This window comes from Anopheles marshallii, chromosome 3 (assembly GCF_943734725.1).
Source record: "Anopheles marshallii chromosome 3, idAnoMarsDA_429_01, whole genome shotgun sequence".
Classification (NCBI taxonomy): domain Eukaryota; kingdom Metazoa; phylum Arthropoda; class Insecta; order Diptera; family Culicidae; genus Anopheles; species Anopheles marshallii.
Window position 1 is genome coordinate 13,830,368 of NC_071327.1, and position 21,694 is coordinate 13,852,061.

At 48.0% G+C, this 21,694-nt stretch overlaps 1 protein-coding gene across 1 annotated transcript; it reads left to right on the plus strand.

The window, feature by feature from the left end:
* The first annotated feature begins 531 nt into the window (after positions 1 to 531).
* Positions 532 to 20,275, plus strand: LOC128713461 (zinc finger protein 391-like). Its single transcript, XM_053808321.1, has 6 exons — positions 532 to 723; positions 9,395 to 9,677; positions 10,652 to 11,145; positions 14,914 to 15,079; positions 19,947 to 20,030; positions 20,118 to 20,275. Exons 1-6 carry the CDS (start codon positions 532 to 534, stop codon positions 20,273 to 20,275), a joined length of 1,377 nt encoding a protein of 458 aa, XP_053664296.1.
* The last annotated feature ends 1,419 nt before the right edge of the window (positions 20,276 to 21,694 follow it).

Here is a 21,694-nt window from a genome sequence, read left to right on the forward strand (position 1 = left end):
CCAGTGTAAATGTCAATATGATTTGCCGATGTGTCAAAAAAAAGTGTTGTTCTTATCGCGATCGTTCGTCGTCTGCAATGAACGTCTAAATACTAAACTGAAGAATGTGAATTTGTGAGTGTTATCCTTTGGATGATTGTGTGCGTGTTTAAAGAAATTAATAGTTTTTGGTAATTAAAACCAAACCAAACGCGTTTTGTTTTTTCTGGCACAGCCCTACATAAACATATAGCACACAAGGAGGAGCAAAACGAAAAAAACATACACAAGGGTGAAATATAAAACGACACGAAAAAAAAAAGCAAGCAACTTCACCGGACAGGCCGGATCGAGCTACATAAAAACAAAACAAAAAACACTCAACGCGCGTATCAACGTGCCACAGCTGCCACTGTTTTGTAGTTCGTACGTCAAGGATCGTGATTGATAACCGGTTAATTAAGCGCGGGATACCGTAGCGAAGGGCAGGTGCGGGAGCGGCGAGGTGTCCCCCTCCTGGACGCGTAGTGTTCGTGTCACCCGGTGGACACGATGGAGACGTGTGTTTTGATACCGCAGGAATTTGCCCTCGCCGTGACAGGTGTCGGCGCTCGTCACTCGCCGGAACAGACGGCCACCGTTTGGTCCAGCGTGCCGATTCCCCAGGGACGCCTGTGCTACCCATTCCAGGGCACGGTACGGATCGACAAGCTGGCCATCTATACCGCCCTGTCCGAGGATGATGTAAGTAGCAGCTGGTCCTTCACAGTGTGCTCACTGAATGTACTGCACTGTCTACCGTAAATGCAGCGCTCCCGAACGCCAGATTTACTCCATGTTTTTTTTTCGCCCCCCATTCGCTCTATTTTGTGACGCGTTGCTGCACACTATTTTAGCTCGAAATGGTGATGTTTTCTGCTTGCTGCCTTAAGACTTCTTCTGCGCGTAGGGGAGTAGGGGTGGGCCCGCGTTTTGATTCGCTGACCAGCGTGTGAGCAGCGATTGTGCGCAGCCGGGCGTAAAAGAAAAGAAACCCTACACATGACGGTGGGGTGACCACCCTCCCATGACGGTGGGAAAAAAAACTTCTTAAAGACGCTTCCTCCCTCCCCCCTACACTCGGGTGCCAGCAGGCAAGTTCATTTTCAAGAACAATCGCACACCAAAACAGGGATCGGGTCGAGTTTTGTTCGCGACAATTAGAACTGTTGCCGGTTGCTTCTGTACGAAGAAACTTCTTTTCAACCCCTCAGCAGCGTCTTGTGCTGAGTTGCAGCTAGAATTATAATTATGATCGAATTAAAATGCAAGAATTATGAGGGTGGTCTAGGTGGTGGTTGAGTTGATTCGTGTTTTAGTTTTGTGGTCAAACTCACACAGATAAAAAAATGCTCCCCAACGCTACGCAAGTGTTTTCAACCCCTATTTTCATTCCACCACCACCATGGTCAAGGCGGAACTGGCTGCTTTGGATAAATATTCCCACACTTCCTTCTGGAGAATGTTACGTTGCGTTCTGAATGAATCACTTGTGGAGTTTGTTTTGTTAAAGAAAAACAAACGAAAGACGCCTATTGATGGGCTTTTTTGTTGTTGTTTAAAAGCGACAAGCAACTATTAACATTGGCAACAAACAGGAACTTCATTTACTTTACTATTGGGAGAGCATAATCGCTGCCTGCGTTTACTTCACCGTAACGCAATTTGATCGAATGATCACTTTGTAAGTGTGATCTAATTTGAGGAGAAAGAAAAAAATGGCGTTTCTCCTATCCCCTGCCCGATAGCGCACATAACGATCGGCTGCGCTCTATTAGGGCCCGTCCATCTCACTTTAATTAGACCGATAATGTCCCATTTCATCCCTCGGCCTTCCTTATTGAGAGTCCAGCCAGCCTCCCCAGGCCGGCCAAAACCAGTTCCACAATTAATCAACGTAACGATCAGCAGTTCATTTACACTTTTTCTCCACCCGGGTGCAAGTTGCAAGCGCGGAGAAAGGAGCGAACGAAACTAAAAAAAAAAAAGACAACCCAACAGTGTACTCACAAATCAATTAAAATGCAACGTTCCATATGCAACTTGTCGTCGCGCACCCCGCGGCCTGCTGCTGCACTCGATGCACTTTCAATTTCAACCCGAACCCATATGCTTCCCCCCACCCCTCTCTCCCTCTGTAACCCAACAACCACCGGACTAGTTTTCCACACAAACAAACGAAAGCAATTAAATCATCTGAAGACGCAACGGCAAACAACTCACGCAAGTGAGTGCCAGATCACGTCCACCGCTGGTAGAAACAACCTGTCCACCAGATGCTGCCAATGACCCGGTTGTAATGACGGCAAAACCACCCCTTTGGATGCTACAGTTTTTCCCGCTTTGGAAGTAAAAAAAAAAACCGATCCATTTCTCTTTCTGTTACGGTTGTGCGCGTACCGCTTTATGAGAAACCGGCGTACCGCGAGGAGAATGAATGATGCTGTGCAATTGAATAATAGAGCAAAAATTCCACACGATCCCCACAGAAATAGAAATGACTGCATCAATTAGCCGGCGAACAAAACCGTGCGGCCGCGGTAGACAAGTTCATGGGCTCGTGCTGGTCTCGGGCTAGGGTGGCAAGCCCTCTTTATCGCAAAACCCCATCGCAAACCGGGTGCCAATAACCTCTGTGTGAATCGGTAGCACGATCCACAACTTGCACAATTTCCATAATCAAAGCACAGCATGATAAGCGGCCGATGAACCAGCGCTTGTTAGTGGCGTTGGTTGCTGTTATTTCGGGTGCATTACTTTCACTGATGCATCGAATTGCACATGCACCGAAGGGAGGCTGTCGAAGGGATGACGATTTTGCATAATTTATTTGCGAAGCAGCGATGGGGTGAACTACCCCGGGCAGGGGTTGTAAAACACACCCGAGCGTCACATAATGAAGCGTAATTAAGTCAGATTGCGTCGTCGAGTGTCAGTGAATGACCTAAGCCGGTGGCAACAGTGGCATTAGCGAAACGACGGGAAATTGTCTCACAAACTTGAACTTGAAACCCATCGGTCCGACTTTGTGACACGAGGCGCACCATAAAACGGAACGATGCGAAGCGGCGTTGAACGGCATGAAATGGGAGACGGGCCAGTTCGAGATAGATGGCGCCGATAATGACGATTTGGGACAGAAGTGCAGTGGAAGAGCGAGCGAAAACGAAAACAAAAAGGTTCCGCCCGGTGATCGATCGGAAAAAGAGGCCAAACGAATCCCAACCCAACCGTAACAAAAGCGAAGGTAGGCTCAGGACGCCTGGACGTAAAAAAGGATCGTTAAGAACGGTGTTTTGCAGGTGCAGGTGCAGCATCGGATTTGATAGCGCTCCTATTTCCTGCGAACGATCGCTAATTGATGACCTTTCGATGCGCTTTGGAAACGCTTCGGGTCGTTGCATCAACTCGAAGTCGATCGATGCCCGAGTTTGAGTTTTGGGATGGAAGGCGTGTGAAAGATTTCGGCTGCAGGGACAAGAATGTGAGTGCCGCATTTATGGCTTACCGGTTTGGGTCGTAAATTCGTCGGCAGCCAAGAAAGAAATGATCGCTTCGATGGATTGACTCGGCACTCGGGCGAGCGAAGTAAGCGGAAAGCCTTGCAATTTGATCGCGCGTTTGGTCGTACGAATTCCCACAGTCGAGTTCGGGTCGGTGGACAGGGTCGCTTTTCGCTGTGACAACCTAATCAATGACAACTCGACACCTGGACAACGTGCTCGATATGCCTACACCTTGCTCTTGAGACACCGCGGCACGGCGTTGAAGGCGTACGGGCGAACAATCCACTTCCCAGTGCGTCGTTCTACTAAAACCCTGAGCCCGAGTGTCGCCAACTCCGACCAAGAAGGAGTTCCGAGTTGTACTTCGAGCTGCTTGGTCGAATATGCATGCATTAAAGTACGTGTTGGGACGCGTGGACACCTCTCCATAAAGGGGCTCGAGCGAACTGCAGACAGTCGCAATGATAATAAATATCTTCTCCGCTTTGGCGAGCTGAAGTCGCCTTGAAAAGTATCGCCAGTGGTTGTGATGTGATCGTGGGATAGAGCTTAGGACTCGATCGCCCAAGACGAAGTACGCATCAAGCCGCCTGTCCAGACCGCAATGTGTGAATGTATTAATCAAACCACACCATAATGGCGTATGGCTATTTAGAAAGTCCTACCGAGCGACCGAAAACAAAGACCACCGAGCCTTGGTTGATTGATTTTTAATTATTTCGCCCAGATCGGGCCGTTTGGACTTTCTTTGCCTCACAGCTACTGGTCGGAGGTTGATAGACGGTTTGGAAGACACCTGATGCTGCTTCATCGATCATCGGAGAAACTGGCATCGCATGACATCGATCGACTCTGGATCGGGCGAAAGTCTTAACCTCACTTTCTGGATTATGTTTCCGTAATCGAATCCTTTTCCTTTCCCGCTGGATCGATGGAATGAAGGAATATCCCTCATGGATGTCTTGCATCATGGTCACTGTTATTGATACTGGTCGTTTGTTCTTGTGGGTCGTGGTCAGGTGCCGTACCGATACCCTTTCCTTGAGAAGGTCGCACGGTGGATGGTCCATAAATTCTGTACTTAAGATCAGTGTCCTGAGAACCCGAACCAGCTCCTCGGGCCAGTGCATTGAGCGTGAGAACGTCGATGCGTCGATCCTCGGACGTCTGTCAGCTGTCGTCCGTGGCAAAGAACGTACGATCGAAGGGAAATGGTGGAAAATCAAGGGCAAACACAGAAGTCAGTGCCAGTTGCATGTCAAAGTGTCCACTTCGCAATCATAATCGTTCTCATCCGGTTTGCAGATGCAGCACACGCAACGTCCGAGCGTACCGCAAAGAGCCGCCGACCTGCGACTCCGTTTGATCTGGTCCCTCCATTCTCATTCACTCGATCATCTGACAGTTATGGTTATTGAATTGGCAACCCATCGCGAATTGTAAGCCGACCCCGCCGCACGCACACAAATACACTCGGGATCTTTATGATAATTGTGCAAATAAAGATTGGACTTTAGCGTCCGCTAGCTTGGCTGGCCGGGGTCGGGTTCTCCGGTGTTCGGCCCGCGATGCAAATGAGTCGCGTGAATCACGGCGAACGACTGGGCGGATTGAGTTGTTGCGGAACAGCGGGACTTTCTCCGCATGCATTCCGCTGCATGCGACAATGCACCAGAAGCAAACACGTTTCGAGTTTTGTAATTAAACAATTACTTAATTATGCATAATGCGCGGAGATACTGCTCCCAGCTGGGGCAATAGAGGGGCCCGTCAGCGAAAACCAGAAACCATAGAGCCAAGCCTCGTTCGGGGCAACGATATCGTACATCTCTCCAAGCGTCGTTCAGTAGCTTCTGAGCATCGGTTTAGTTGTTCGCGTTGTGTTTGGGTCGTGGATCTTCGGCTCGGCTACCGTTCGAACAACTCAATCGCTAATAAAGACATCAGCGCACTGATCGAAGCGTTGGTCCCAAACTTTGGTTCGACGGCGCTCTTACAACGGTTTAATTGAGTTTCGTCTCTCACACCTTCCCATCGTTGGTCGTCTCGCGATGCAGAAGCCGAGCCTCGCTGGCTTGAGGACCGACTGGAAGCCGTGACATTAGGATCCAAATTCAGTTGTTCTTGTAGCGAGCTCCTCACCCGGTGATCCCGAGATAAAACGGCCGACCGTTCATTTGTATAAAGTCAGTGGGCTTCTTCGTGGTCCGAGTACATCACGACCAGCCAGACAGCCGCTCTTAATCCTTCTGAAAGCCTTTCCTCGTACCTGGAAGCTGATCCCTGCGGGTCGAGACATCGAGTCTCGAGAGGCACCTCCGGAATCTGGTTGTGTAGAGTAAATTAATTGAAACGGAGGAATCCATGTTCGCGAGGAAGCGTATGGGATTGTTGTTATGTTTGGAGCGTTGAATTGGCGGTTGCGATCGTCGCGACGAGATTTACGAGGGTCACAGAAGCTTAAGCTCCCAGCCATGAGGTGCGCTCGCATGTGAGGAAGCTCTAAATTAGTGTCATTTGTCGGGTTGGGAGGCTGTTGTTCTTCCGCGTCGTAGCCACTAGCAGTTGGGTGATCGTTTTAGAGCTAATAAATATTAATTTGGAAGATAAATTGATCACGACTTTGGCCGGTGGTCGATGGAGGGCCGCCACAACAAAACCGAAAGCTCATTCCGTCTAATCAGACCCATGCCGACCGGACCGACCTGACCAACCACTGGCCGGAAGAGCTAACTGGCAAGAATATCCGATAATGTTCTCGGTTGCGTTCATTACCGAAAATGAGTCAGGGCTTTTGTGGTGGAGTTATGCTTCTTTTGTTCTGGATCAAATCGGTAATTCCCATGTTGGAGCTCATCTTTCCGAAGAGTGTCCGGCGTTCGTTCCTTTGTGCGTTTGTTCACGTGAACGGGACGCGTGCCAAGGAGCTCGTTCTAAGCAAATAATGAAAGAAGCTCTAACTCGAGATGTGGTTAGCATCAGGGGAAGGAAATTGGAAAATCGTGATCATGTTGCAATTGTAAAGCGGCCCCAAGACAGACTTTGTTTCGGTTGCTCATTCCATCTCGCTCGCTTATTCTCATTCGATTATCGGAGGGAGTCGTCTAATATGGGAATGTTTGTTTGAAATTAGACGAAGTTGGGACTATTGTACAACATTCTCTAACCAAGCGCTTGACGGTAAGCTTCGGAATGAAGAATCGCCCACAAAATGAGCGTTTGAAACAAGAGTAGAAGATATTTGTACATTCGCTGCAGAACAAATGGCTCAATTCGGATGATGAACGTCGTTGCGCTTGTTGAGCGAGCCCCCGATACAGTAGTACGTCTTGGATCGTATTTCAGCTAGATGCTAGAGTCTGATTGCGATCCCAGCGTGGGTCCAGTTTGAAGCATTTGACCGACGTGTTGAGGTTGTTTGGGAAGATGAAATCCACCCGTGGAATGGCGTCTCCCATGGCTCCGGAACAAATTGAAGTTTATGTGCGTTAAAATCTATCTCCTGCTGACCTCGAGACACTCCGAAACCCTGCCTGAAATAAACGGTAAGAAGAAACCACGACATAAACGAACGTCCCGTGCGCTGGCGAACGAGATCGACGAGCGATGCCGTGCTTTATTGGAGTCATTTTTATGGCAATCCGTTATTTTACTGCCGAAAGTCGATGGACCGAATATGTCTATCTCCGGCTCGTATCTTCCCCTGCGCGCTGATCCACCTGAAGTATCTCATTTAATGATGATCGTTCGCCCAGGATGCTATCGATCTTTATGGTTATTCTGGATAATCGGAAGGATCTGAGATGGGTGGATCAGCCGGCATGGGAGTAGTTTGTTTCGGAAATTAATAGGAGCCCGGTTCGGCCGTTTCCTATTCCACCGAAAATCTGATAATAAACGAATAAATCAATAAACCATCGTTTCGTACGAGCCAACGGCCGCAGAACGCAGGAAGCGAAACTAGTTTCTAGCGTAGAAGAACTCTTTCCCACATCATCGCGGCTACGGACAGTCTTCATGAGTTGAGCAGCTTCCAACGCAACACGCGGGCTGCAAAGCATCGGACAGTCTCATATTCATAAATCAAATGCGATAATTGTGCATAAATTGTCAAACACACAATTTGTTTTGCACTACCAGCTCGAGCTCGGTGTCTCGTATCGGGAATTGGGCGAGGCATCGCGATCGGTGCTGTTGGGTTGTTGTCTGAGCTAGAATAAATCACCCACGGCTTGGAATGCAGACGAGTGGGAGCTATGGACTGATAAATCAGAGGACAGTCAGCAGTGACAATTCTTCCACTCAACAGCAGCACAATTCGCGATGGTTGAGAAATGGCCCTAGGACATCTCTTCAATTGTGTTTTATGTGTTGTGAAGTGTTGCAAGTTGTCTTTTGAGATGACAGAATGTGATGAGCACTAATGGATTGCCTCGGTAACGATCTGTTATGTGGAGAAGATCAGTTTGAATTGTAGCTGTTGTGAGAAAGGAGTAAAATGTCTTGCATATTTTCCCAAGGGCGAGATATTTTGGGATCTTTAAAATCTATTTTATTTGGAAACCTTTCATCAAAGATCGCTATTTGGTACGAATATCCATTCTTCGAATATCTGACTGCTCGAATACATCTTTTTACAGCCCAGAGTCGCATGCATCAAAGACTTTTATAACCTCGTCCTCTTATACCTTGCCAACAATGAAGGGATCAGTAATCAACTCCAACATTTTCGTTCCAATGATGGCATTTATTCAAGGTTTCGTGGGGACACAGTTTGATCCAACCGAAAAAGAGCTCCGAGAAAGGGCCGTCGTCTGATGGAATTCATCTGCCCGTTGGAAGGGTTTGTTGACTTCCCAGGAATCGGTAATGTCTTTCGATGCCCCGAAACGCCACTTCCCATGCGAAACCCCGTGTACGGTCAGCTACAGCGAAATTGCAAATTATGATCATCATTTTGGTATCATTTTGCGATCTTTTCCTTCCTGTCCCCGAGTGGCGATCACGGTCTGGATACGACTGGGTCCGCGATCCGACGCAGCCTCCGCGACAACAAGTAGCGCGAAGCGGAAATTTATTTTATCTCCTCATATATATTCATAAACATCTCCGCAATCTTTGGCCGGGCAGTAATGGCGATTGGAACGATCGATCGACGGACGAGCACCGGGGCCACGACTCCCTGGCAGGTGGCCATCGAAATATATTATCCAACATTTGTAATTTCGATCTGTATCGATCGGATCATGAATGGTGCGGGCCTTTCTCGTTCATTCCGATGTCCACTTAGATATGTATCGCCTAGGGGCGTACGGAGGCGATGGGACGGCTCTTCGACAGGGTTCGACGGATGTTTACACTCGTTAAGCGTCGTCCTCTTCGTTGTCCAGGCGCTGGTGCGTGCTTGGGGAAGATTGGGGCTTGGGGCGTGGAATCGTAAAGTGACAATAGTTTAACGCTTCGGAACGGAGCGATGCAGGAAGGAGGAAGGGCAATTCGGTCTAGCCACCCTCTGTGCTGAATGGTCGGTTTACGTGTCGGTGGTTACATGGTTGAGTAATTTTTCATAAATCACCAGGAGGGGAACATTACCCGGGGCGTTTGAAGCGGATAGTTCACCAGAGTGGAACGAGGCGTATCCGAAGGTAGGGGAGCGAACAAATAGGGGGCGTTAAAGAGTCATTCATTAAGACATTACGAGCTGTCATTGACGATGCATGTCGTCAACGTGTCATGGGGTAAATCACACGTGCTCAGTGAAAGCGGACGATTTAGCACAGGAAATAGCTATTTGCCGTCGTGTTGTCTCCTCCCAGCTTGTTAGTACAGCACAATAACCGTTCGTTTGCACTCCTCCCCTCCCGTTACAGATTCGACACCGGTTCGGACTGTACGACGAGATCACCAGTGTCAATGGACGAACGGTACGACACTGCAACTGGATCCGGTTCCTGCGAGTGTCGGAAACGTACGGCCCACAGGTGAACGTGGTCTGCGCCAAGGTGAAAGGTGAGCCGATCTACGAGATCGTGAAGGCGATCCCGTCGCATCAGGAGCTGGTCGTCTACTATCTGCCCGAGGGTCCCGAGGAGCTGTTCTTCATCCGGATGCGTAGCCAGCTGTATCGCCAGACGATGGACTCGATTCTCGAAGGTAAGCAGCGCCCTCTGTGCGGCGTCCGAATACCATTTAAGGCGAGTCGCCGTAGAAACAAAAGCCCTCGTCCGAGATCATCTCGAGACTATCTGCGATAGCATTCATTTCTCCCAGCACACGCACACACGCTCGCTTCGTACGGGGGGAGAACGATTTCGCGCAATAAATAAAATAGTGATTTTATCAATAATAGCCGGCTCTCGTTTGTGTAATCGGGATCGCGGGTTTCGGAGGTCGTGAGTTGTGGCTCCCGCACGGTCCCAAGTGCGGTCGCTCCCCGAAAGAGAGCTTAAATTAATACACACAAATGAGTGTTGCGTTTCTTAACAAGAAAATAATTGAAATAATTCGGTAGATTACCCTTCGAGATTATTGGGTCGCGGGACGTTGGCATTCCCGTACCGGTGCTCAGGTCCGGGAGAATTTCGCAGTCTGATGGCCATTTCCTTTGTGCAGTTGCAGCTGCATTTATTGCACCTTTCCCGCTCGGTTTCGAGTCCCAAGTCCGTTAACTCAAAGGCATTTATAATGATCTCCTTTCTGGAGTCGGGGAGTCGTTTCTTCCGGGAGTGTCAGCCGTGGCAAGGGACCCGCAAGAATCGGGAGTAATTAAGCCCGAAACTGATTTCCATAACACTTTGGCATCGCACGGACCCGGGTGGGAATTAATTTGCTGTCACCGGGCTTACGGCCGGGAAGCTTACCGGTTGCAGCCGAGTGTTTGTGTGCGAAATGATAAAACTCCCGACTGCACAATTAATGAAGCGGTGTGAAATGAATGCGCTAGATTAGCGCTAATGATCGTCGATTAATAAACGAGGCATTAAGTGTAGCAGCTTGAGGACCCGAGGACTCGAGAGCTCGAGACCCACAGTGTTTGTGTGTCGTGAACAAATACGCATGTTGCGATCAGCGTTGTGCGATCACTTATCGGACGTTTGTTTTTCCTTCCCAACGCCAATCCACTGCAGACTCGCCGCTGGACCTTTCGACGTCGCTCCTGTCGCGGGTGATGCTACCGATCTCACCGTCATCGGGCGCCGAGGATGAACACAAGTCGGTGTCGGGCGACGACTCATCGATCTCGATCTCGTCCGGTGCGAGCACCGGTGGGGATCGGTGTGACGGCGCGCTGGATCTCGACCTGGCGGCGATCTCCACCGGACCCGGGTCCCGCGCCTCGCCCAAGGCGCGTCCTACGGCCCGTTCCGAGCGGGCCATGTTACCGTGCGAGGTGTGCGGCAAGGCGTTCGATCGTCCTAGTCTGCTGAAGCGTCACATGCGCACGCACACCGGCGAAAAGCCGCACGTGTGCGGTGTGTGCGGCAAGGGCTTCAGCACGTCCAGCTCGCTCAACACACACGTCCGGATACATTCGGGCGAAAAGCCCCACCAGTGTCAGGTGTGCGGCAAACGGTTCACCGCCAGCTCCAACCTCTACTACCACCGGATGACGCACATCAAGGTAAGGCAGCGAAATACCACATTTTTGTTTTTCCTCCGTCCAGCAAAAGTTAGTCCAGCGGAAGAAATGGTCCACCGAGCGTCCAAGTAATTAAAACATTTATCCCTCCTTATCGATTTTTATGAGTCGTCTTCAGATTCGCCACATTCCCTTTTTTGCCATTTGTCCCAAATCTCCAATACCGTGTGTGTCAAGATCCTCCCGTTTTTTTTTCTCGAAACACCACAACAGTTCGTGTTTTTTATGATTATTAGCCACGTTAATTACCACCCGGCAAGCTGGCCCGGGCGGACCCGGACAGTTGCAACCGTCCGGTAGGGATATAAACCGAATGCACTCCAAAAGGCCCCATTGGCCCGAGATACGGTTTCGCCATACGGTCCCATCATTTGCAATCAATGAAAATTTCTCAATTTTCGCAATTTAAGACGCTACACGGACGGTAGAATGCGGTCGGGCGACGGTTCTGAATGATTCGCACCGGGCGAAACCCATAAAACCCGTTTATATCTCTGGCAAACGGTCACTTTCATCTACCGAACCGGTGTCCCCAACTGCGTCTGTGTGTGTTTGCCAGCAAGTCTTTTGGAACTTAATTAAAAAGAATTTATTAAAAAGATAATTAGACTGGTTTCTTGGAGGGGTCGGGGAGAGAACCCGTACTGCCGTGCCATACGAGTCGACTCGCAGTGCGATACGATGGGAATGCAATGCGCAGATCGGTCCATTCCCGGTCGAACCGTTCGAATCTTGCGTTCGAATCCCATCAATCAAAGTCAGCTTCAATGTTGTCACCCTGATGGGTTGTTCTACCTCCCGGCACACCGCGCTACGATACCCATCCCATGATCGATTGAGTTGTACTGGATCCGGTGTCCACGCTTAGATCTCCCCGTCATCTTCCGAGATCAAGCCCGAGATACAGCTCGAAGTTTGGTAAAATATCAAGCGGGAGGGGAGGGGTTTTTTTCGGGAGGCTGTTCATACACCTTCAACACCGTTTCGGGACACTGAGTTCCGAAACCCGCTAAAGGTCACCCCGAACGGGGGAAGTTTTTGTCACAATGGGAAACATGAAACCTCGGCGACTCGATAAGATATCATATCCAGACAGGGCAAGCTTCGAGTCGTCCACAACGAAAACACCCGGACCATACCCGATTCGGCGATAAGGGCCGGGGGATTATTTGTTTGCTTAATTGTGTTTTGTTTTTACGATGGTCGATAAAGCTGATTAGGTTCGACTTTTGCTGGTGGACTTATATGATATGATAAAATATATTCTGTCTTTAACGCCACCTCCCTACATGAAAGTGCCGTTTTGTTAATGTTTCAATAATAAAAATTATAAAAAGGAAAAACAGATACACTGAGCAGAAGTTTGTCGTGGCCTACTAGATGCAAAACATCTCGCGACGTACGGTTCGAAAACAAAATGAAACTAATTTCCAATACAAACATTCATATTTTCCTGATAAACACGAGAAAGAAAAAAAAACCCCTCGATGAAGCCATTCCGTTTCGGTAATGGACCGGTTTTTTTTTAAATTGCACAATCAGGAGCAGTACGAGCAGGGAGAGAGAGAGTTCATTAAGGAAGCAAAACAGAGATGGTAGCCGTTGGTGGTGTTTCGTACAATTTAACTTCCACCCTTAACCGCATCCTTGGCTTCTGGATGTTTGGAAGGTGCACGAAACGAAACCAACAGCAACGGCACCAAGACTATCCCAAAGCAAAGAAGGCACACAGTCGTAAAAGTGCCGCATTGCCACAGACCCAACGCGGGAGCCAGTGACACAAAGTCAACAAGAACCGAGAGCGAGACCTCGGCGATAATGCACCATTTACGTTATGACCCCGTAGCATTTTCGGTGTGTATCGATATACTTTTCGCGACAGTTTGCACGTACGGATGTACCAGGAGGGAGTGTTTTTTTTTGTTCCTCCGCCGGCACGCACCCGGAACGAATCTCGAACATCCTTCCTTATCCTGCCCGGTTTACCTTTACCAGGCGGTGGATGAAAAGAAACGAACCCTCACTGCCGTCCGAAACCCAACTACCCCAGCGCCCTTCGGCCGTACCTGTTTGATATTATTGCTCACTCACCGAGCTGCTGGCCATCCAGTTGCGCCGGTGGCATTATTTGTTCGGTGTGCGTACGACTTCCCCGTGTCGGCTTCCGGGGAGTAATCTCACCAGAAGCTGCGGTACAGCTTGTAGCGAAAGCACATAATCGAAAGTGATGCCACTGCCCCATCGGCAGCCGGCAGCATGCGCGGTATGAAAGCCGAGGCACGATTAAGAACGTCGTGAGTTACGAGCTGCTATTAGTGAGATATGCTTTGATGTGATGCCGACCAAATATGTGGCAGTTTGGTTGTTTTTTTTCTCTCTCGCGGAGAGTTAGCAAACTGTTGCAAAAATAAATGGCCACAAGTGGAGTGAACAATTTTGGAGCACCTTTTAGACCCTTGGTTTCGGGATTGAGGATTCCAGAAGCTCCGGAGCTACATGGTAAAATAAGTCTAGTAAGCCAGAAATGGCAGGCATGACCTGGTAGGTCGTTACGTCCAGAGAGAGAACTCTCTCTCCGGACTCCGGAGAGCTCATGCAATTCTCTTCAGGATTTTCTTTATGGTTGGTGACTTAGCTTTAGATGTGATGTTTGAGTTTTTTAAGGTGCGTTTGAGGCTGTTCAAGGCTAAACAAACTGGACTCCATACAGATCTTGAAGCCATTCCGCTTGATACCTCCAAGGTATTCCAAGGTGCCATATGATCTGCTACTGTTTTAGGATTCATTCATCTTTTGAGAGTCAATTCCTGGTTTGAATAACTCCTCGCCAAAGGTTCATATGAAAGACTCAAACGATTCATTAAGCACAACAATACACTAAAACTACAAAGTTTATTAAACGCTGATCACAGGTGTTTAGGTACCTTGGCAGCTTTTTAAGGGTATCACTGCTGTTTAAAAGCTGAATAGCAGCTGCCGTTCAATAATTAGCGATTATCTCTTATTTTCCATGTATTAAAAATCTGTTTTGAGTCAAAATTCGTACAACAAGCCAATAACGTGGATGTTTCACCTTTTTATAGTTGCTCTTGCCATTAACATCGGCTGTAAAAAATAAAAGCGCTGTATAGAAGTTGTTCTCAAGAACCAGTTGAAACAACATATCACCGCATTCGTACAGCTGATGTTAATGCACTTAAGCAGGATTATCGGATCGTTTCCCGACAAAAAACAGCAACATTTGTTAGACGCAAGAAAGCACCCCTTCTCAACCCTTCTCACAAACACTCACACACACACATAAAAAAATACATCCGTTCCCGACCGGTCGACAGGTTGATTGCCGGTAATCATAAACCAATAAAAACTGAAACAATCCTTCCATAATCAAACCGGGCAGATCCCATGGCACGGAATGCATTTGAATCGGGCCGAAAAGGACATAACAAAAATCGAGCTGGGAAGATTTTTATCCGAAATTCCTGTCCAGACAACAACACCTGCCGTAAAATAAAAATGCTCGCACTGCATCCGTTTCGGGACGGTCGTTTCTTTCCTTTCTACGATACCGAATGCAACAAAGCGAAAACCTTTTTAAGAATCGATTTTTATCACTTTGCTTTACGGTACTGTTTAAATAGGAGCGATTTCAGTGCACCCCGGAAGGGAAACTACAACAATCTCCCCTAGATGAAGCAGTTGATTCTAATGGCCCTTGTGTTCTTCCTATCTTTACCTTCACCACCACAGGATAAACCGCACAAATGCAGCCTTTGCTCCAAATCCTTCCCGACGCCAGGCGATCTGAAATCGCACACCTACGTCCACAACGGTTCCTGGCCGTTCAAGTGTCACATCTGTTCGCGCGGTTTCTCCAAGCAGACCAATCTCAAGAATCATCTCTTCCTGCATACCGGTAAGTACAGTGAGTGTCGAAACGTATACCCAACCGGCTAGTACGGTACTACGCTACCAGCAGCAGTTCCCTTTGTCCTATCGAGCAATCGTTCCCCACGTTTCACTTTTAAACGATAAAGAAGACAGCGAATGGTTCACTCACCTGTTCGTTAGTGAAAACATTAACAAAAGCCTCCAGGGACCAACGGAGGAACTTGGAACTCCGTACCAACACAAGAGCGCGTGTGTGTGTGTGCACTCTTCCGTTTTCGCAGCGCTTGAAGGACATGCACATGGCGTTGGCCGATTGTTATTGTAGGGCCACATTTCGTTCCGTCCGTTGCACGTTTTGCGTGTACGGCGGAAACATTTGGCTTTCGACATGCTTGATTTAGGGTCCGGATCTTCGCAAGGAACCACCAAACGCCAATTTATTGAGGGCATTTCGGGTCCTGCTGGTCGATGCGGACCAGCCATATGCAGTCGGGTTGCTGTGGTGAGTGTGGTTCCAAACAAAAAACAAGACAGAAAAAAGCCCCTCCAGGGCTGAAGGTGAAACGTTCAAAAGAAAAAAGGATAGAACTGGAAGGAAAATGGAACACAAAAAAAAACACCAGAGTGCGGAAGAGTCAAGTGGTTCATTTGTTGGCGTGATCGAAGATCATCACCACCACCAGCAAGGGTGCACGTTGCAGGTACACGCAATGGGTGTATATAAAAAAAAACGCGGAATAAAACGTACCGGACGGACAAGGACCGTCCCAACACATGTGTGTGAACCGAGCAGAGCAGCCCGCACATCCTTGTTCGGGTTTGTCTTTAACGGCCATCCGCTTCCTGACTTCCTGACAGTGCTACAGTGCCATGCTGGTCCGTTTGCAATCGATTGTCGTTGTGAGCCCATTTCGTGACTCTACTCAAACCCCATCTTCACGCAAGATAATATTTTTATAATCCACGGTATAAATGCAGTGCCGGAATTCCGACGTGGGTGAAGGGTGTTGATACGGGGCCTTTCTCTGTCTTGGGTTTTTTTTAAATGAATCCTATTTCCTCCGCTGTGAAGTTCCCACCAGTGCAGGTTAATTGAGGAAATGGGTAACGTGAGATAAAGCGAAACGTAACGAAGTGCGCTAGCCAGGATAAGCCCCCCGGGCCAAAAAGGACCCCGTACCTGTCCATCATAGTCCAATGCGAGAAACACCGCTTTCACGCCATTGTTTTGATTGATGGCGGCCATTTCTAGCGTGGCAGCAGGCAGGATCCCGCCGACGGTTGCTTCCCGGCCGAACAGTTTTGAAGGATTAAGATTAATTTCCAGATAGCCTTGCGGATAGCACTAGCCGTCCGATCGAGACTGGATCTTGATCGTATTCCAGCGAGAGAGCTCGCACGCTATGATAGCTCTATTAGAACGCCCGCTAGGATGGTATTAATCCGGCACGGCACGAAAGGATCACTTTTCTCACGGTCACGACTGACAGCGCGGATCACCAAGAATGACGTAGAACAATCGAATAATGCACGATAATCACCACGCAACGTGGAGAAGGTGATCTGCTACCAAACACCAGAAGTCTGATTTCAGTCTGATATACCCTGATCATGCGCTTCTTAACTACTACAACGAATTCTTAGCAAACGACACTGTACACGCGTGATGCAAAAAAGAGCTTTGAGTTCTCTATAAATCATCATCTTCATTCGGCCCAAAAACAGTAGCCCAACTAGGACAGCTATGAAGAGGTTTACGAATATTTATGTTACGGTTCCGATGCTTCACGATCGGTTGGGTTGGATAATTTTCCCTCCATTAATTACCATAAGCCATAATTAATCAGCCAACGAATGGCGCGTTTCTTGGTGCGGGAGAGTTGTGTTTACCTCCAACATCCCATGGCCACGGCACGAGACGATGTGCTCTCTCCAGCTCGGGAGGGAAAGTCGAGTGTATTAGCTAACCCGTTCCCCGCGGTGGGAGATATTAATTGCCACCGTATCGTATCGTGTACCCGGTGTGGCCGATCAGATTCTAGAACGGATAAAAGACAATCCGTAAGGCAATCTTCTCGCTCGGTTGGCGCCGTACAGTGGAGTGATTAGACGAGAAGAGGTCGTGGAGTTTATCTTAGAGTGAGTTTTATTTGTTTTTTGGCTCATTATTAGGCATAACATTAAGTTGCTGTTTATGCAAAGAAAGATATTTGTACAATAATGAAACGCAACAAGCAACTCAGAGTATACAACGTGATGTGAATCCCACCAAACAAACGAATGACACACCACATTCTATTTTGATTGTTTTTCCTTTTTTTAATGGCAAATTCTGCTATCAGATATAGAAATTTTCTATAAAGCAAAGCCTCGCATGAAGAGAATGTTGTTAATCAAACTCATAATATTCCACGTGATGTTAATCCCACCAAACAATCGATTACACTGTATCACACAGTATTTGCTGATTTTTCATAAAAAGTATGTTAAATATTTTGTACAATTGGGCGCAACAACCACTTCGAAGTCTTGGCCTGTTGCAGGAGTTCTCCAAACCATTCACGGTCGAGCGGACGTATCAACGCCATCACTCCATCTCAAAGAGGACTTTTGGGCTGGGTCGTCCGGTGTCATTATCATTACGTGACCAGCCCACCGAAGCCTAACGAGTCTAATCCGTTGTACTGCAGTAACTTCGCCTTAGAGCTCTTAGAGCTCGTCATTGTCCTTCCACACATAGGAGGCCAAAAATCTTTCTTGGCATCTTCCTCTCAAAGGCGGCCAAGAGGATTTCGTTTTGGACAAAGTACATGTCTCAGAGGCATATTAAAGTACTGGAAATTTGTAAGTTCTATATAGTTCCAGCTTCGTTCGTCGTCATTTCTGCGTCTTTTTACCTTCATTCACCAGTAGATGTTTAGTCAGTCAAGCGTAAGAGATAAGGCATATAATAATCATTCCAATTCACAAAAACCAGGAATTTCCATGTATCATCAACGAATTCTTACAAACCTTGCAACAAACCTAACGTTTGCAACCAAAGTTCATACCCTTCCCGTGGCATCATAACGTGGCAACCATAGTAGGCGGGATCCGTCAAAGATTCACGATCTGCCACCAACACCACCACGGGCACGAGATTGATCGCCGGCTGGAGAACGGTGTGCGAGAATACGATTAATATAAATTATAACGAAAACACAATAATTTAATACGCGCCACCACACACGCAGCAAATGCGCGCTTCGGCAGTAAGGCAAGGTACGACGGGCCGGCAGGAACCAGTTACTGCACAGCCGACGAAGTCGTGCCCGACGGTTCTGTTGTTTTAAGTAAAGCTCTCACCGGTGATGGCGTATAAAAAAAAAAACCCCATCGGCTCGAAGGATGGTGTTGGGGCATTGGTAAGGAAGCTGACCGAGGAAGAAATTAAAACTAAATTGGTTTTCTCTATACCAGCGCCATTTGCACCTCTTTGCCCTGCGATGTACGGTTCCATTTCCATAGATCAACCGTCCTGACCTCTCCACCACCTGTTTCGCCGGTGCATACACGGGTCCCATATAGGTCAATCGGTGGAGCGAACGCAGAAGGCAGAAGTCCTCTTTAGTGCCGCTGGGGTGATTCGAATGTTCGGACCGTCGTGCGTCTTCACCGTGCGCTGGATGTCGTGATTTATCTGTCTGGCCTTCCCGTTCGCCCCAACGATTGTGACGGGCAGCGCTGCCGGCGAACGCCCTACACTCCTTCCCCCCCCCCTCCCCTTCCGCGGGCGGCACCACAACCACAATTCAATCTCATTCGCGATGGTTGGTAGCAGCAATCACGCGGTAACCGATGGATCCGTACGGGCGCAAAAGAGGCACGCCGTTCGGCGGTGATGAGGATGCTTGATGATGATCATGCGCTGACGATGATGCTGCCGTTTCGGGTGCCCACCCGGCGCCGCCGCCGTCTCGGCACGGGGTTTGCCGAAAACTAAATCAAACTCACGGCACGACGATCACCGCAGGGCGAGCAAGAAACTGCAGGGAGTACATCCCAAGGGGCGTTCCGTGTTTGGATCGTGGTGCAAGAAAGGTGCACGGTGGAGATCATTGAATATTGTGCGGCAGACAAAAAAAAAAGGCTGTGCCTTACTTTTTGTGCCTCCTTTTCGCACCGGTGGACACGATAGGAGGCCTTTTTAAATGGGAATAAAGTAAGCGCATGCATCGCCAAGGTGACAATCAGGCACGGTCCCATGTCCATCGTCCCAAACAGGCCCCATGAGATGATTCATGGCAGTTTTTTTTATTCCTCATTCATGCCGCAAAGATAGCTCACCGCAACATTATGCATCCGCAAAACCACAAACGTCCCCACCAACATCGAAAGAGACCCAAAACGTTCGATGACTAGCGTGAATACTTCACGTCCGTACATTGGATTCAATCTTCATGCATCTTCACCACGGCCCAACACTGCAAACCCCCGACGGATGGTGCGGGAATAAAAATTAACTTCGATCCTCCCTTTTCCATCGAGATCTGCCCCATTGCACCCTGCTCCGCTAAGTTTGGTTCGGAGCAAAGCGAAGTAGCTAAAACGATTAACGGAGAAATATTTCCACACGGGACGGCAGGATCGGCCAACAACGGGCTGCGGATTGATAAAGTTCGGTAGCAGCCTTTAGCGTTCTGTTTTCGCATTCTTTTTTTTATAAATTAGTTGATCGTTGCATCGGACGCGAAAATGGGTGTTACGGTTCTTAAATTGCCACACTTGTTGAAGAATTCGTGCTGATGTTGAGTTATATCGTACTAAACCGAATATTTATTTTCTTTCAAATAAAAATAAATGCTTAACTGGAGTATTACTAACTTCAAACTTCCTCTCTTTCTCCGCCGCAGGTGATAAGCCACACGTTTGCGATGTGTGCAAAAAGTCCTTCGCGCTTGCATGCAACTTGAAAGCCCACATGAAAACCCACGAAGGTACGTTAACCTGCTTCGAAACCCAAATTCCAAACTTTACGCACAGCAACTCTAACGCTGTTTCAATACCATCTTCAATCACATCAGAAAACCCATCACCCGAATCGGAGATCGACGTGGACAGTGATCTGCGCAGCGATGGGGAGGAGATTGGGCCACTGTTTGGCTATGAAAAACCCGACGAACGGCTGCCCCGATATCACTGGAGACACTCGAAAGCGGAACCAATTACGAGGAGTCGCTAAACCTTGTCCACAGCGAACAAACGGGGTCCCCAACGCGTCCCGTTAATCAAGAATTGTAAAGGCTGTACAACATTAGCTAGGTTATGGTCTGTACCCGTAACGTTTAAAGCATTGACTGACTCGCACGAAATATGTTTTGATATTTCATTGCAAATACCCACAAACCGAAACGTCCTTTATTTCATTTCATATTTAATTTCATGCGTTGCCAGCGGTAGAATGTGTGGAAGTGATGTAAATAATATTTATTTAATAGAAATAGGAAAGGCTTCTAATATAATCGTTGATGTAACACACTACACAAAACTATTGTAAAACTGCGTAACAAAAATGCAGTACGACGTTTCTATGATTCGATAAAGAAGAAAACAAAAAACAAACACAAAACACCCCAGCGTGGACCACATTAATGCCAACCCACACCGGGTACGGTGTTTAGCAAGTGTGAAAATAACTTATTACAACTTGATAGTCCATTAAAGTAAGCTCCACTAATTACATAAATCAAACTGAACCGATCCGAAATGTAACAGACAAGTCCACCGGGGTCGGTGGATGGAGCAGCAGGAGGGAGACTCTGCAGTACGCGAGACTAAAAAAAAACCTCAGGTGACAAATTGGTCGATATCTATAAATCTCTCGGCTGTGTACGTGTGTGTGCGTCAAGTGCCCACGGGTCTTTGGTGCATGCGTGGGGATAAGTATGCATTTCAAGCGCATATTAATCCACTCGCACAGCGATCGATCGGCAGCCCTTTGCAAGCGGTTGCAGTTCCACTGTTACCCTTCTTCCATTTCTACCCGTCAAGTGCAACTGAACCGGAATTTTCACACAAAACTATCAACCGATCAAACTTGCATCCACCGAAAGCTGTCGATCGGCCGCTCGTTTCCGTACGACATATCGATAGACAGTGTCCAGTGGGGGTTTTTGGTGGGATAATTAGAAGCAAATGTATGCACACACCAATCACGCTTATGGATGGAAACGTGCCACATAGCCGGTGCCTTTCTTACGCCGAGCACTTTCGTCTAATTCTAATGAGCTACAATCCATCGACATCTGATGTCTACGATGTGTGTTCTTTTCCGTACCGCGTACTTGAGTGTTTTGAGGCCCTGTCATTGAAGGGACCACCGTGAAGTGTACTCTCGATCCCGCTCCCGATATGGTAATTGGTATGGAAAACGCGATCGAATAAAATAACCTTTGCGGGGCTAATGAGTGAAGCAAGATAATATCACATCCAAGCGTTGTTCGATTTTTAGGTTTAATTATTTTACAGGACAGTACAGGATCGCTACAATTATACGAAGAAAATGTTTTAAAACATAATCAATGGGTAAGAGCAACGTGGTCCTATCCAAGATACTAGTTCTTCTCTTTGGTCCGCTCACAGTTGAGAGCACGTCGTGCTG

Excerpts from the sequence above, each read along its gene's own strand:
- LOC128713461 (XM_053808321.1), top strand. The coding sequence starts at position 532 with ATGGAGACGTGTGTTTTGATACCGCAGGAATTTGCCCTCGCCGTGACA. Across the intron at positions 724-9,394 it reads CCGCCCTGTCCGAGGATGAT|ATTCGACACCGGTTCGGACT; the intron begins GTAAGTAGCAGC and ends CTCCCGTTACAG. Across the intron at positions 9,678-10,651 it reads GATGGACTCGATTCTCGAAG|ACTCGCCGCTGGACCTTTCG; the intron begins GTAAGCAGCGCC and ends AATCCACTGCAG.